Source organism: Asterias rubens, chromosome 3, assembly GCF_902459465.1.
Source record: "Asterias rubens chromosome 3, eAstRub1.3, whole genome shotgun sequence".
Classification (NCBI taxonomy): Eukaryota; Metazoa; Echinodermata; class Asteroidea; order Forcipulatida; family Asteriidae; genus Asterias; species Asterias rubens.
Window position 1 is genome coordinate 680,604 of NC_047064.1, and position 14,348 is coordinate 694,951.

Here is a 14,348-nt window from a genome sequence, read left to right on the forward strand (position 1 = left end):
TCTTGAAGGTTAAGCTTATAGTGTTAGGAAAAACAATCAAGTGTAGATTCAGGGATTAATTTTGCATTTATCAAGTTTTCTAATTTTCCCTTGTCTTTCCTCCACAGCTTCCAAACATTCTCCCTCTAAACGAAGAGGTTTTAATTATACTCCATCAGTAGGGGGTAGTAGACCGAGAGCGCGCACCGTCCCAGCAGAACTGGCTGATAATCAGCAAGCTAATCGGACACACGGGGGCAGTATGACAGCAACGCTAGAAGCTGGCGGGTCATTACCACAAGGCAGCCAAGGTAAGTCTCAAAAGGTCATGCCTATCATCTTAAAGGCACTGCAGCTGCTTTCACGAAACGCTAGGATTAATCTTATCTCGTCCTAACTAGGATTAATCCTAGCTTGTCCTAACTTGGGATTAATCTTAAGGTTTACATGCTACAGTGCAGGGCTGGGACTCATCCTAAGTATAAGTATGCACCCTATTCAACTGAAACTTTCACAAGTGACTTTTATTCCATCTTTCTTGAAAATTTCGCTTATAAATCTGCATTGCGTTGACAAAAACCAAGAAAAAATAAATGTCTTGAAAGAAATGAAAAGAATACATCAAGGATTTCCTTCTATTATTTTTTAACCTGCGTGTAAAAACTACAGGTGGTGCAAAGCCCAAGTTCGGTAGACCCGATCTCGTTCCAAGTACTCCACCAAATTATGGTGAGGCCCTAGAAATGGAGAGTGCACACCGGAAAACCGGCAACAGCAAGCGTCAAGAAGCCATCGTTAAATTTGAGAGTCCAACTCACAGCTCATCTGACGGGGGTGTTGTAGAAATTGAAGATATTACGATAAGAACGGAGACGATAGAAGATCCTTTTGCTACGGAAGAACTTAAGCAGAAACTAAGGGAGATGGATGTAAAGTTTGACTACAACCAGAGGTGAGAATGCTTAGCAAGAAAGTCTGCTTTAATTAGCAAGAAAGTCTGCTTAACGAAATAATATGGGAACACAGTTACTCTGCCGGTTGAAAAAGCTATAAAGACTTGGCCATGAAATATGTCACTATGTTTGTGCTACATAAACTCAATCTATTTAGAAAACTATACACAAAAAATGAAGGCAAAATTTCCGGATTTAGTTTTCACTTCAAATTTATTTCAAATCTTAGTTGAAACAAGTTCAGTGTAGTTCAACTTTGATGAACTGCGATGCCTTGACATATTATTTGTTGCAATTTTGATTCAATGTGTAGCACTCTAATTCACACTTTCAAATGGCGCACATCCCATTCATGCTCGTTTGCAAATTAACTCATCAATAATAACCATAAATAACAGTAAGTTAACTAACCCTGAACCACTTGATGCTTATTAGGCCAAACTTGTGTGGAAGTTAATTAAAGGCACTGTACACATTTGGTAATTGTCAAAGACCAGTGTTCTTACTTGGTGTATACCAGCATAAGCATAAAATAACAAACCTGTGAAAATTTGAGCTCAATTGGTCATCGAAGTTGCGAGAAAATGATGAAAGAAAAAACACCTTTGTTGGACTTAATTGTGTGCTTTCAGAAAGAATTCAAACTTCTAGCTAAAAGTCTTATAATATATTAGTGAGAAATTACCTCTTTCTCAAAAACTATATCACTTCAGAGGGAGTCGTTTCCCACAATGTTTGATACTATCAACAGCTCTCCAATGCTCGTTACCAAGTCAGTTTTTAAATTAATATTTGTTTTGAGTAACTACCAAACGTGTACCTTACCTTTAAATTGAAATAACTGATATATAGTTCATAGCTAATCACACAGTGTATGTATGTTCTGTCTGTGTTTATGGCATGATGTCAATATGTCTAGTTACTAAGTTGATTAGTAGAATCCAAACTTCATTTACTCAGAACTGAAACATCCTCATTCACAGTACGTGCTCAAAAACATAGATTAAATAATCACAGTTTGTTACTACCAAATGAAATTTTTAGTGTTTTCTAACCATACCAAACTTTCTAAAATAATCAAACAGTGCAGTCCATTTTTCAAGGAGCTCCAAATTTCAAAGATGATATTTCTGAAATTCTCTGAAAAGGGATGTTTCATCTCTGAGCTGTCAACGTCATTGTTGCTGTTATACTACGCACTCTAGACCACTCAGCTACCCTCTCTTATCCCAATAGCTACCAACTCTCAATACCGCAGCTACCCTTTCTCACCCCCACAACTACTTAATATCAACCCCTTAGCTATTTAGTCTAAACCACAAATTTACCCGCTCTCAACCCATATAGCTATCCACTTTCAACCCTATAGGTACCCACTCTCAACCCTATAGGTACCCACTCTTAACCCTATAGGTACCCACTCTCAACCCCATAGCTACCCACTCTCAACCCCATAGCTACCCACTCTCAACCCCATAGCTACCCACTCTCAACCCCCTAGCTACCCACTCTCGACCCCATAGCTACCCACTCTCGACCCCTTAGCTACCCACTCTCAACCCCCTAGCTACCCACTCTCAACCCCATAGCTACCCACTCTCAACCCCCTAGCTACCCACTCTCAACCCCCTAGCTACCCACTCTCGACCCCATAGCTACCCACTCTCAGTCCCATAGCTATCCACTCTCAACCCCATTGGTACCCACTCTCAACCCTATAGGTACCCACTCTCAACCCCCTAGCTACCCACTCTCAACCCCCTAGCTACCCACTCTCAACCCTATAGGTACCCACTCTCGACCCCATAGCCACCCACTCTCAACCCCATAGCTACCCACTCTCAACCCCCTAGCTACCCACTCTCGACCCCCTAGCTACCCACTCTCAGTCCCATAGCTACCCACTCTCAAACCCCTAGCTACCCACTCTCAACCCTCTAGCTACCCGATCTCAACCCTATAGGTACCCAATCTCAACCTCTTAGCTACCCACTCTCAACCCCATAGCCACCCACTCTCAACCCCCTAGCTACCCACTCTCAACCCCCTAGCTACCTACTCTCAACCCTCTAGCTACCCACTCTCAACCCCATAGCCACCCACTCTCAACCCCCTAGCTACCCACTCTCAACCCCCTAGCTACCCACTCTCAACCCCCTGGCTACCCACTCTCAACCCCATACCTACCCACTCTCAACCCCATACCTACCCACTCTCAACCCCCTAGCTACCCACTATTGACCCCCTAGCTACCCACTCTCAACCCCCTAGCTACCCACTCTCAACCCCAGAGCTGCCCACTCTCAACCCCCTAGCTACACACTCTCAACCCCATAGCTACCCACTCTCAACCCCATAGCTACCCACTCTCAACCCTATAGCTACCCACTCCAAACTAGGATTGATGAAAAGGATCAACTGTAGTTGATTAGAATTTAGCACACAGTTAGTTTCATTTGTACTTTACTAGACTCATTACATGTTATGTAAAATAGTTGCCCTGGTAACTCATTTTGTATTCATTTAGTGAAATCATTGTTTATACTAACACTAGTCATAACTAATGTACATTGCCTGCTGCTTGCCTTCCATCTTTCTCGCATCACAGGCCCACACTGACCACCATGTTCCCAACGACCCCAACCACAACCCCAACAACATCCCCTACAATGACTCCTCCCTCCCTATCCACCCCTCGTACCTACAGCGGTAGCAGTACCATCGACACCCAGAGTGAATCATCACCTCGTAAGACGGCAGATCTATCGGAAGGATCCCTCGAGGGGCTTCAAGAATTATCCAGCCCAGTCAGGGAAGGAGCTGTTGCCATGACGATACTCCATAGTGATAAAGAGGCAGAAAATGTTGGGGCATCGTCGGTAGGTGATGGAGAGTTTGCAGAAGGGGATGAGCAATGTTGGTTGTGAGACAAGAAGTCTGATTCCTCATTAGGATGGTCGGACACTAACACCTGTTTGCCAAGATCTGAACCTAATTGTTTTTCATCAATGACATCTCAGCAAATACAGGGGCCAGCTTATGATAATTGTGAACTAACGGCAAGTCATGAGTGTTATCGGAAGATTTAACAGCTTCTTGAATGACTGATAAGTGTGCAGACAATGGGCTTCTAACATCATCATGTTTAATGAACTAACGCATTAGAGTTAACCTTCAAAGACTACGCTTTAATCAGTAAACTCTGCCAAAGTCAAACCTATGGAGCTAATTAAAGAGGACTTCATGTATTCTTAGTAACTTTATCTTTAAACCAATTGAGGAAATGTGCACTAAAATGTAAATTTCCCTGTAAACAATTACGAAAAATAAGAAACACAAATACCTTGTTTAGGGGGGAGTTCATGCAAGTTTTGTGTTAATTTTGTTTTGTAATGCATCAAAGTTCCAAAGTTCTTTGCACTGCAAAATCTCCCTGCTGCGGTGGGTATTTCACAGATGTCAAGTTCAAATTATACAACATGCAATTTCCACTAATGACAGTGATTTGTTTTCCCTAATTGGCAGCTATTTCAACCTTGATTATTTTGCTTTGGCTTCGCCAGCTGTAACCCATCTGCAATAAAGTACCATTAAGGCATTAAACCCCAGTCTATTCTGTGCACTAAAGGATGTTTTCCACCATTCATAAACCAGGACTCAGTTTCACATGATAAGGATAGCTTCAGGAGGTAGTGCTTTCTGCTCTACCAGTCAGGCGTCGGATTGATGATACCCAAGCCTACATTCTTATGGACTGTAAAGGGGGTAACCCTGTTTCAGCCCCAAGAGTAGGTGGCATCGACCCCTCGAAAAATAGTTGATTGTAGACCACACCTTGTAGTGGCCTTCAGGCCTTGTGTGTCAGGCAACTTGCATACAAACATTTTAAAGATAGTGGTCTGCTACAGAAATTCTTACTCTCAACAATCAAACCTGGGAAACCTTTCATTCAGCACATGCTTAAATTGAATTCAGGAAACAATACTAATATGGTTACATAAATAACACTGTTTTACATGCTTAAAGCCATTGGACCCTTTCGGTAAACAGTATTGTCCAAGGCCCACACTTCGTGTGTCACAACATCTATATCAAATAACAAACCTGTGAAAATTTGGGCTTAATCGGAGTCGGGAGAAAATAACGGGAAAACCCACCCTTGTATCCGCGCGTTACGCCGTGTCATGACATGTGTTTAAAACAAATCCGTAATTCTCGTTAACGAGAATTGGTATTGTTTTACTGTTTTCTCAAAAAGTAAATCATTTCATGGAATAATATTTCAAGAGAAGTATTTCACCACTACCTTCTGTAAACCCTGTAAGTTATTTGTAAATCTGTGAACTTTTTTTTTTTTTTTTTTTTTTACCGAAAGGGTCCAATGGCTTTAAAAGGCTGTTATTATTTGGCATATTTAGTGATAAGATATGTATCTTTGTTAGTTTCCTTTAAGTTGTTACCAGTGATGGGGCATCTTGAGCCAAATACTTTGCTTTTTACCTTTGTATCTAGCACTTTGAGGCCTTTTTTTGCAATTTGGCGCTTTATAAATATCTTTTTATTATTATTATTATTAATAGATCATTACCTCCTTTTGCTAAATCAAACTAAAACTTAAAGCGTTAAACCTTAAGACTTTTAATATTGACTTTTGGGGTTGAACAAAGAATTGACTAGAGTGGGATTCGAACCAACGACATCCGGATTAACGTATTGCTTATTTGTCATTGTTCAAAATTATTATTCATCATTCAGTTTACTTTGCAATTTGGTTGTCACTTTTTTTGTAAGTGGCATGATTTTGATGATTCTTTTGTACCAGGTTTCCTAAAGATGCTAGCTTTGAAATATCATGCATAACAATGTACATCCTGCATAACTAAAAGAAAATTCAGTTATTTTTGCTTCCCTCAATGCAGCTAGATTACTTGTAGTTGACATTAATCCTGGGGGTGGGGGTAAAGTTGATAGCGTTTAGATGCTGGTCTTTTTGAAGTTTGTCATATCGATGAGGTAGATATCTCTACAAGAAATTGTCTTTTCTTTCAGTTTACAGAACATGTGCAGCACACAAATGCTCTGGTATTTTGTCAACCAGCAGCATCCCTTTTTGAACCAAACATTTTTGAGAAAGTTCAAAAGATGAAAAATCTTAGGAGGAATTGCCATAAGAGGAATGGTTCAAATGTAGTACCAAAATGCTTACCACATGTCTTAGGTTGTAACAAAGTCGAGTGTTATGTCAGGTTCAATACACCTAAAGTTGGTTTCATTTCTTGTGGTTGGTAGTGATTTCATAGAGCTACTTATCTTACAATTTGTTGCATGTTAACATTTCTTATCGCTGAAATAAACTGCTTGATCAAAGTAGCATACTAACAAACTGCAGGTCTCCAACTAACCCATGGCACACATGCTGCCCTGTGTTTTTTCTTTGGTGCCCTTTGCAAATACAAAGTAATTTTTTCCCCATAGAAATGCCCGATTCAGAATTGTTGTGCTCCTTCCAGAGCAATGATAAGGTCCTTTCAAAAAGGCAATCATCTCGTTTTAACGCCCAAAGTTAAGTCATTTAAAATGCATTTCCCAGGCTGTATTTTTAAAACACTATGCTGAATCCAATGCTGACAGTCAAACTTAGCATAAAGATGAGAAAAGATAAGTTTGATTGAGTTAAAACCACTGGAAATGTGAAGAGTATTTCACTGCATTACATTAGAAAAACATTTTTCAGAGAAGTTGTCTTTTAATTTGCCGGTAGAACTTGTCTGACCTCTGCTAGAATGTGATGGTTTTTGGAAATACCTTAAACAAAAGCTAAAAGTTTGTCTACATTTTGATAGCATTTCTGAATTGTGTAAGTTGCTGAGACAATATGTTGTCAAACTTACCAAACCTAATTTTAGTTGTAAATTGAAATTGTAAAAATTGTGAATATTAATTTTGGTTAATTGTTTAATTCTAAAAGCTGCTTTGTCTAATTTGGGATGGTTGAAAACACTAAACCAGTCCCTTTTTATTTGATTGGATAGATGTACAGTATACATACACACACAATGACACAATAGTGCACACAGCTCAGTGTTACAGCCGATCTGGGGACATTTTGTTCTATCTGTGCACTTATGACAAAAAGTATTCTTCAACACTGTCAAAAACAATTGTGTGGCCGTGTGTAAGTCCAAATAGTGTTTCATGTCTGCACAATATTTGAAATTCTTTTGTTCTCTCAGGTCCACATTTTGTGTCTATTGCTTAAAGACACTTGACACTATTGGTAATTGCCAAAGACCAGTCTTCTCACTTGGTGTATCTCAACATATGCATAAAATAACAAACCTTTGAAAATTTGGGCTCAATTGATCATCGAAGTTGCGAGAAAATGATGAAAGAAAAAACACCCTTGTTGGACGAATTTGTGTGCTTTCAGAGAGGAATAAAAGACTTCTAGCTAGAATTCTTTTTATTTTTTAGTGAGAAATTACCTCTTTCTCAAAAACTACGTTACTTCAGAGGGAGTCGTTTCCCACAATGTTTTATACTATCAACAGCTCTCCAATGCTCGTTACCAAGTCAGTTTTTAAATTAATATTTGTGTTGTCTACAAAATGTGTACCTTCCCTATAAATACACACACACAGATGTTTGTGAATCCTGCTAATCTAGGACTTCTCTGGGTTCTCCCAATGTTTTGTAGCGATGTCCCAGTTGGTTTTGTACATAAAAGCAAAGCAAGGACGTCCTTGCCCTGTCAAACACCCATATCCCTCTTCGTTAAAGTCCTTGGTTTTGACGCATGTTGGTTTAGACACACAGCATTAAGACATGCAAGCATAAATCTCTACATATCTTGCTACCACAGATTCTAAATCAAAACACAAGAGGGTGCCCCCAAGCTATTGAGTTGCAGCCATTAAAATTGAGAGTTGCAACAGCTTGCGAGTAGAAACCATTTTGTGTAAAAGAAAAGCATGGATGGATTCTTGGTGCCAGACTTGATCTGCCCACTGGGCTGCATTTGGGCCGAAAATGGCGGTTAGCAACCACGCCGATTCCAGACGTGTTAAGTGCATTTTGTCATGAAGTAATTTGCACCATTGCAAATTATTACATCTTTTAATTGCTATTCAGAAATTGGACCAATAACTGGGTGTAAACTAGTAGACTAACATACACAGATCAAAGTAATAACAACACAACATTTACAATGCGCATTTTTCTTGTAAAACAATCCCGTCAAGGAGTAACTGTCCATGAAGAGTTGAGCTCATTTCTAATGTATTCCGGTTTCCTTTGAAAACTGATCATTTGAGGCGATATCAGATTTTATTAACTGCTTTTTATTTGTACTCTTTTAAAACTAGAAATAAGGCCCGTAAGTTTGTCATGAAGTGTTAATCTTGATGTTTTTTGTAAAATCAAATAAAACGGAAACAATGTACCAAATAGAGCAAACCAAGAATGTATCATTTTTCATGCCCTAGCATGGCAAACAAGACAAATTAAAATGTTGCTTTATATTTTATTTTTTTTATTCAAATGATTTTGGTGAAATTTTTCTTTGTCATTCTAGCCAAAACCCTGATTTACTTTTTCATATTGAAAATAACTTTACAGTATTTAACATATTGCCAAGAATAAAGTGCAGGTTTGAGAAATATTATTTAAACTAGGATTGGCCGTCGATTTATATATTCCTGTTTCTTCCCATTTGAGGCGTGTGCTGGATAAACATGATTCTGTTCAAACTGTGGCTTATTTATAAGTAACCAATGTGATCTTGTTAGCTTTTGTATGTATTTATGTGATATTAAGACTCAATGACTGTATATTTTTCCTTCTGTGCATGTAATTGCTTTTTTCCTTCTCCTTTTCGGTATCTAACCTCCCTGTATTGGTTATTAAAATGCTGGCATGATTGCTGTATAGAAACCAAACATGCTAAACAGTAAGTTTGAAGTTGTAAATAATATTTATCATCTATTATACAAAACGTCCATGAAGAAATCATGAGTGGAATGAGTTTTGTTTTGTTCAATAAAACTTAAGAAATAATGGCACAAACTGAAGAATAAGACTTTGTGTTGTATTTGGAGTGTGATCTTTCCTTCTACGTGAAATTTATTTCTTGTCTGATTTGTGCAGTGATGGTAAAAAAGGGGTGGAGCCGTCATCCTGAGAAGAGCCAATCAGCTTTCACAATGACTGATTGACAGCAAGTGGCAGCCAATCAGAGTGCATGAATGGTAAATCCCTTAACCAATCAGGAGTTTGGAATTACTAGGGGGCATAAGTGATCATGTTGCCCAATTTTAAAAAGACTGAAACATTTTGGGGCAGGCAAGATACTACACTGTTGATATACATACATGTACACACAATTTTAGATTTTGTATTGTAACTCAATATAAAATAACGTCTGAAACAGTGAAGAAAACAGTGTGCTAATATCCACTGTAGAATTTTAGAAGTTTTTGTTGTGCCTGCAGGAAATCTGACTATGACTCTGTTGTAAAAAATCTTGTTTCTCAAATAACATGGTCTGTGAAATTAGCAGGAACATTTCTGAACATTCAAATACTAATTCCAATCTCAATTTGATCATCCAGGTTTTGTCTTGGAAATCATTTACCAATTCCAAGCTCAATTTGATCATGCAGATAGTTAACATTACAAGTCATGGTTTTCTTTAGATATGTAGTCTTTTCATTCCTCCCCAGAAATAAGAAATCTATGGAGCATTGGAAGTGCCATCTGACATGTTGAAATCCTGAGATAATTTCCTTGAAGATGGTAACATCAAAAACGAAAGATGACAACATCCTGAGATGGTATATCTCAAGATGACAACATCCTAAAGTAAGATGACATCTTCCCGATATATTTTATATAAGGATGTTGACATCATGAAGTAAATGATTACTTTCCAATATTATTATCTCAGGATGTTGTCTTCCTGAGCGTAAGACATCTACTTCCCGAGATAATCCATTATGGGATTGTAACAATTATCCTGAAAATGTCAAGAACCCAAGATAAATTATCTTTGGGAAGAAAACATTCTCAAGACATCATCCCAAGATCAATTTACTGCAGTTAGATGATGACATCCTGAGAAAATTGATCTCAATTCTCAAGACGTCATCAAGATGTCATCATCCCAAGATCAATTTTCTCAGGATGTCTTCATTTTACTGCAGTAAATTATCCCACAATTTCAAAAAGTTGGATGGCACTTACAAAGCTCCGAGATATCAGTATGTTAGAGAAGAAAGACTTGTTGGACACAACTCTTTGACCAAATGTTTAAAGAGAATACAATCCAGAATGTCAAATATATGGTTTTGTTAGAACTTCATGAGTTGAATTAAGTACTTTACAAATCTCCACAAATCAGTTAACATTGCGCACAAATCTGAAAAATGTTTTACATCTCTGTTATCTTGCTGTGTGATATTAAATTGTAAATCTGTTCCAAATAATTTTTGGGAAAAGTAAAGAAAATTTGTAATACATTTTTGAAAAACAGATGAAAAAGCTAGCATGAGTTCAAAATACTCTGTTAGTTAGGGGGTGGCCGTTTTTTCAGACGGTTCCCAGTTAATACTTAAATGTTTTTGTTTGATCTCAAATTGGGAATAAATAAGTTATGATAAGCATGTCCAAATTAGGATGAATCGATTGCTGACAAATCTGATACTAAATCTGATAAAATTACACAAATATTGTTTACCTGTTTACCGGTTTAACTACTGACTGTTTTAAATGTTGACTGGTTTAACTGCGGACTGGTTTAACAGTTGACTGGTTTAACTGTTGTCTGGTTAAACTGTTGACTGGTTTATCAGTTGATCGATTTAACTACTTACTGGTTTAAGTGTTGACTGGTTTGACTGTTGACTGGTTAAACAGTTGACTGGTTTAACAGTTGACTGGTTTAACAGTTGACTGGTTTAATATTTGACCGGTTTAACTGTTGGCTGGTTTAATTGATGACAGGTTATTGAGCCTGTGAGTTTTAGTTTGCTATATTAGCAACTGTATTATTTATATTTCACAGTTAATCTTTTGAAACTGTTATGATTGATAGAACTTTAAAAACCATTACATCAAGATGATAAATTTATACATTAAATTTATATTATTATCGTTAAAGCCATTGGACCCTTTCGGTACAGAAAAAAAAAAGGTAACAGATTTACAAATAATTTACAGGGTTTACAGAAGGTAATGGTGAAAGACTTCTCTTGAAATATTAGTCCATGAAATGCTTTACTTTTTGAGAAAACGGTAAAACAATATAAATTCTCGTTAGCGAGAATTACGGATTTGTTATAAACACATGTCATGACACGGCGAAACGCGCGAAAACAGGAGTGGGTTTTCCCGTTATTTTCTCCCGACTCCGATGTCCGATTGAGCCTAAATTTCTACAGGATTGTTATTTTATATATAAGTTGTGATACACGAAGTGTGGGACTTGGACAATATTGCTACCGAAAGCGTATAATGGCTTTAAGTTGAAGGGCATCTTAACAAGCTATGATTTGTTATTATTATTTTTGTAACTCACAGTTTGTTTTTATATATGCCGTGTGCAATGGAAGGAGTTTTATCAAATTCCTTGCAGATTGTTGAACCTCTTAGCTGCATAGGAATGTTACAACGCTGATGCAGCTTAAAGCCAAAACAAAGATGGCGCTGCTTACCACCTAATTCTGCTCTTACGATACCCTGAGGGCGTGATTCTTTGGGCAGTAAGCACAGAAGTTGGCGGTAAGAAATGCCATTTTAAAACTAGAAACATTTATCACAATGTACACTAAATGTGTATGACCTCCAGTAAGTAGTTTATTTTTGTACATAAACCTCCATTAGTTAACAGTGTAACTGTAGACGCTCTTTCAATATATGTTTATACAAACTGCCTATACACAACCCCTCTCATTGGATCGTAATTTCAAAGTATTTTTGTGGTTGAACAAAGAATTGACTAGAGTTGGATTCGAACCAACGACCTCCGGATTAACGTGCCGGCGCTCTACCAACTGAGCTATCTAGCCCTATATTGGCGGTGTCCCTATTTTGTCAATATCTTTGTTCGGGGGTGCCAGTCAGAAGCCATACAACCGTTAACTGCCTTGTAGCCAGGGATCACACCCAAAGTACGATACAACCTGGGAAGCGGCAGCCAGGGGATCACCATAAGTCAATTCTTTGTTCAACCCCAAAAATCATTTCAAAATTTACCCAGTCAGTTTCCTTGTGGTTTATATTGATATTCAAAGTATTTTGTTATTTTTTCAGGATAGAGATGTAGTTAATTATGCTAGTTCCCGACAGTAAAAATACTTTAGGCTTATTGTATTCATTTAAGATGATTTCATCAGAGTTTTTTTTCTTTCTTTTTTTTCAATTTTTATGCAAACTTGCCCCAAATAAGGCTTAAAGCAAGTAAGAACAATTTTAAAGATGAAAATAACTCGGGGGGGGGGGGGAGCTGGAAGTAGGAATTGATATTCCTCTTCAAACAATCTAGATTGTAGGATGGAATACATAATAGAAATGTCATAAAGTTTGGTCTGTTACGGTTAAGGAAAGAGACAGGGTTAGATTTGGGGTCGGGCAAGGGATAGTTTTGGGATACAGGAGAGTTAAGGGTAAGGTAGGTGTTCAATTTGAGTTTAGGGAGGTTCCTAGTCAAGCCTTTAGTTTCTGTCACTTGTTCAAGTTGATTGTACCAAAAAAACAGACACAATTTTTTACTCATTGTCTTCTGTACTTGTAATGATTTTATTTCTTACATATCATGCATGCTAAGTTTGGTTCAGAAGAAAAATATGTACACTGGATATATACTTACAAATTCTGATTTTATTAATTACATTATGTACTGTGTTTCTTATAGTTGGTTATAGTGTACATGTTAGGGTAACATACACACCAAAATAAAAGATATTTTCCTCAGAAATGTGAATTTGTAGCCAGACTTCTTGAAGACCTCTTGAAGACCTCTTGAAGCAAAAACCTTGCAAAAATAAACTACAAAATGCCTACACTCAACAAGGTACAGGCTACGTCCACTTTTTAAAAACACACACTTTGCATATTATTTGTAATTTTTAAAATGTGAAACATTGAAGTTGCTTCCATATAAACTGTCATGTGCAGAACGCCTACAAAAATTACAAACATTAAACCATAATGATTTATTTGACATTTGTAATTATCCAAACAGAACTCTATTTGTTAGACCCAAAGATTGAATCAAATGTTGCCATGCCATCACATATATCTCAAGGACTACACTCTGTGATTGGATGCTTTATATGTGACATCACATTTGCCATAGCAACATTGCTGTCTGTACATTCTACATTGCAATGGTTCGTGATATTCTCAACGTTAAGTGTGGCATTTAAAGGATGACATGGTAACTTGTGCTGACCTTTATAAAAAGTATTAACTATCGTTTATTTTCTTAATATTGGAATTGAAGAAAATAACAAGAAATACACAATGGACATAAATAATATTATACATGTAACATGACTATCTGCAGCAAAACAGTAAACTATTATATAAGTAGTTTGTACTTGAGAAATAACTATTGTCAAAACTTTATTTTAACCCGGTTGTCCTTTATCGAAATAATATATTTACATTTATAAATATATTTTTTTGGAAACTAAAGCGGTTCACTGGTTTGAAATTTACATTTAATACAATAATTTTATAATTCACAAAAATGAAGTTTAAATATAATTTGTTTGTTTATAAAAAGTTGTCGGGCAAAGCATTTCTATAGATTTGAAGTGAAGATTTCTCCGGAATATTTCCTTTTAAGTCATAAAAAACTAATTGATACAAACAATGTTTGTTGAAGTATTTGTTATAAATATAGTCAAAAAAATCAAAAGTATCATCATGAAAAGATGCATCTATTAATTTGGCTGATCAAAACAAAATTTTCAAATTTTTGACATCATGAAAACATGCCACAAGAACCCCCTGACTTAAAGCAAATTTGGAATGCAGTGGAAGACTGTTGAATTTCATCGTCAAGTTTAAGTGTAAAATAAAAACACCACAAATATGGAAAACAACCCTAACATTTGCATTTTGTACAATTACAACCATCAAGGTGAAATGTGGAAGATTATAACAGGGAAGTGAAAATACAAAATACAACATCACCAGAAAAAAAACATTGGAAATCTGTAGAATTTTCCATCTGTATATCTTTGGCAAACGTCTTCTTATCTAGTGCTATTGGTCAAAGTTTCCCCCTTACTATTCATGTCATCGCTAATTTCAGTGGCATACCTATCAATATCACCACCTAACTGTAAAAATTTGCCCTAAAGGAATTTCTTAAAGAAATATGTTCTTTTTGTGTCATATTTGAACTTCTAT

At 36.9% G+C, this 14,348-nt stretch overlaps 1 protein-coding gene and 1 non-coding gene across 5 annotated transcripts in view; one reads left to right on the plus strand and one right to left on the minus strand.

The window, feature by feature from the left end:
- LOC117287775 (phosphatidylinositol 4-phosphate 5-kinase type-1 alpha-like) overlaps positions 1-11,138 on the plus strand; it is a 43,293-nt gene extending 32,155 nt beyond the window's left edge. Inside the window, exons 9-12 of one of the 4 annotated variants that reach the window (XM_033768291.1) lie at positions 108-290; positions 649-931; positions 3,541-3,811; positions 9,078-11,138. In XM_033768291.1, coding sequence (XP_033624182.1) covers positions 108-290; positions 649-931; positions 3,541-3,811; positions 9,078-9,080 — 740 coding nt within the window. In that variant the 3' untranslated portion in view covers positions 9,081-11,138. Of the gene's footprint in view, positions 1-107; positions 291-648; positions 932-3,540; positions 5,011-9,077 lie in introns of those variants that run through there. The other 3 variants (XM_033768294.1, XM_033768293.1, XM_033768292.1) reach the window with 3 other exon arrangements.
- A 784-nt stretch (positions 11,139-11,922) lies between these two features.
- Positions 11,923-11,995, minus strand: Trnan-guu. The gene has a single exon. It is a non-coding gene; the product is annotated as a tRNA-Asn (tRNA).
- Between the last annotated feature and the right edge of the window lie 2,353 nt (positions 11,996-14,348).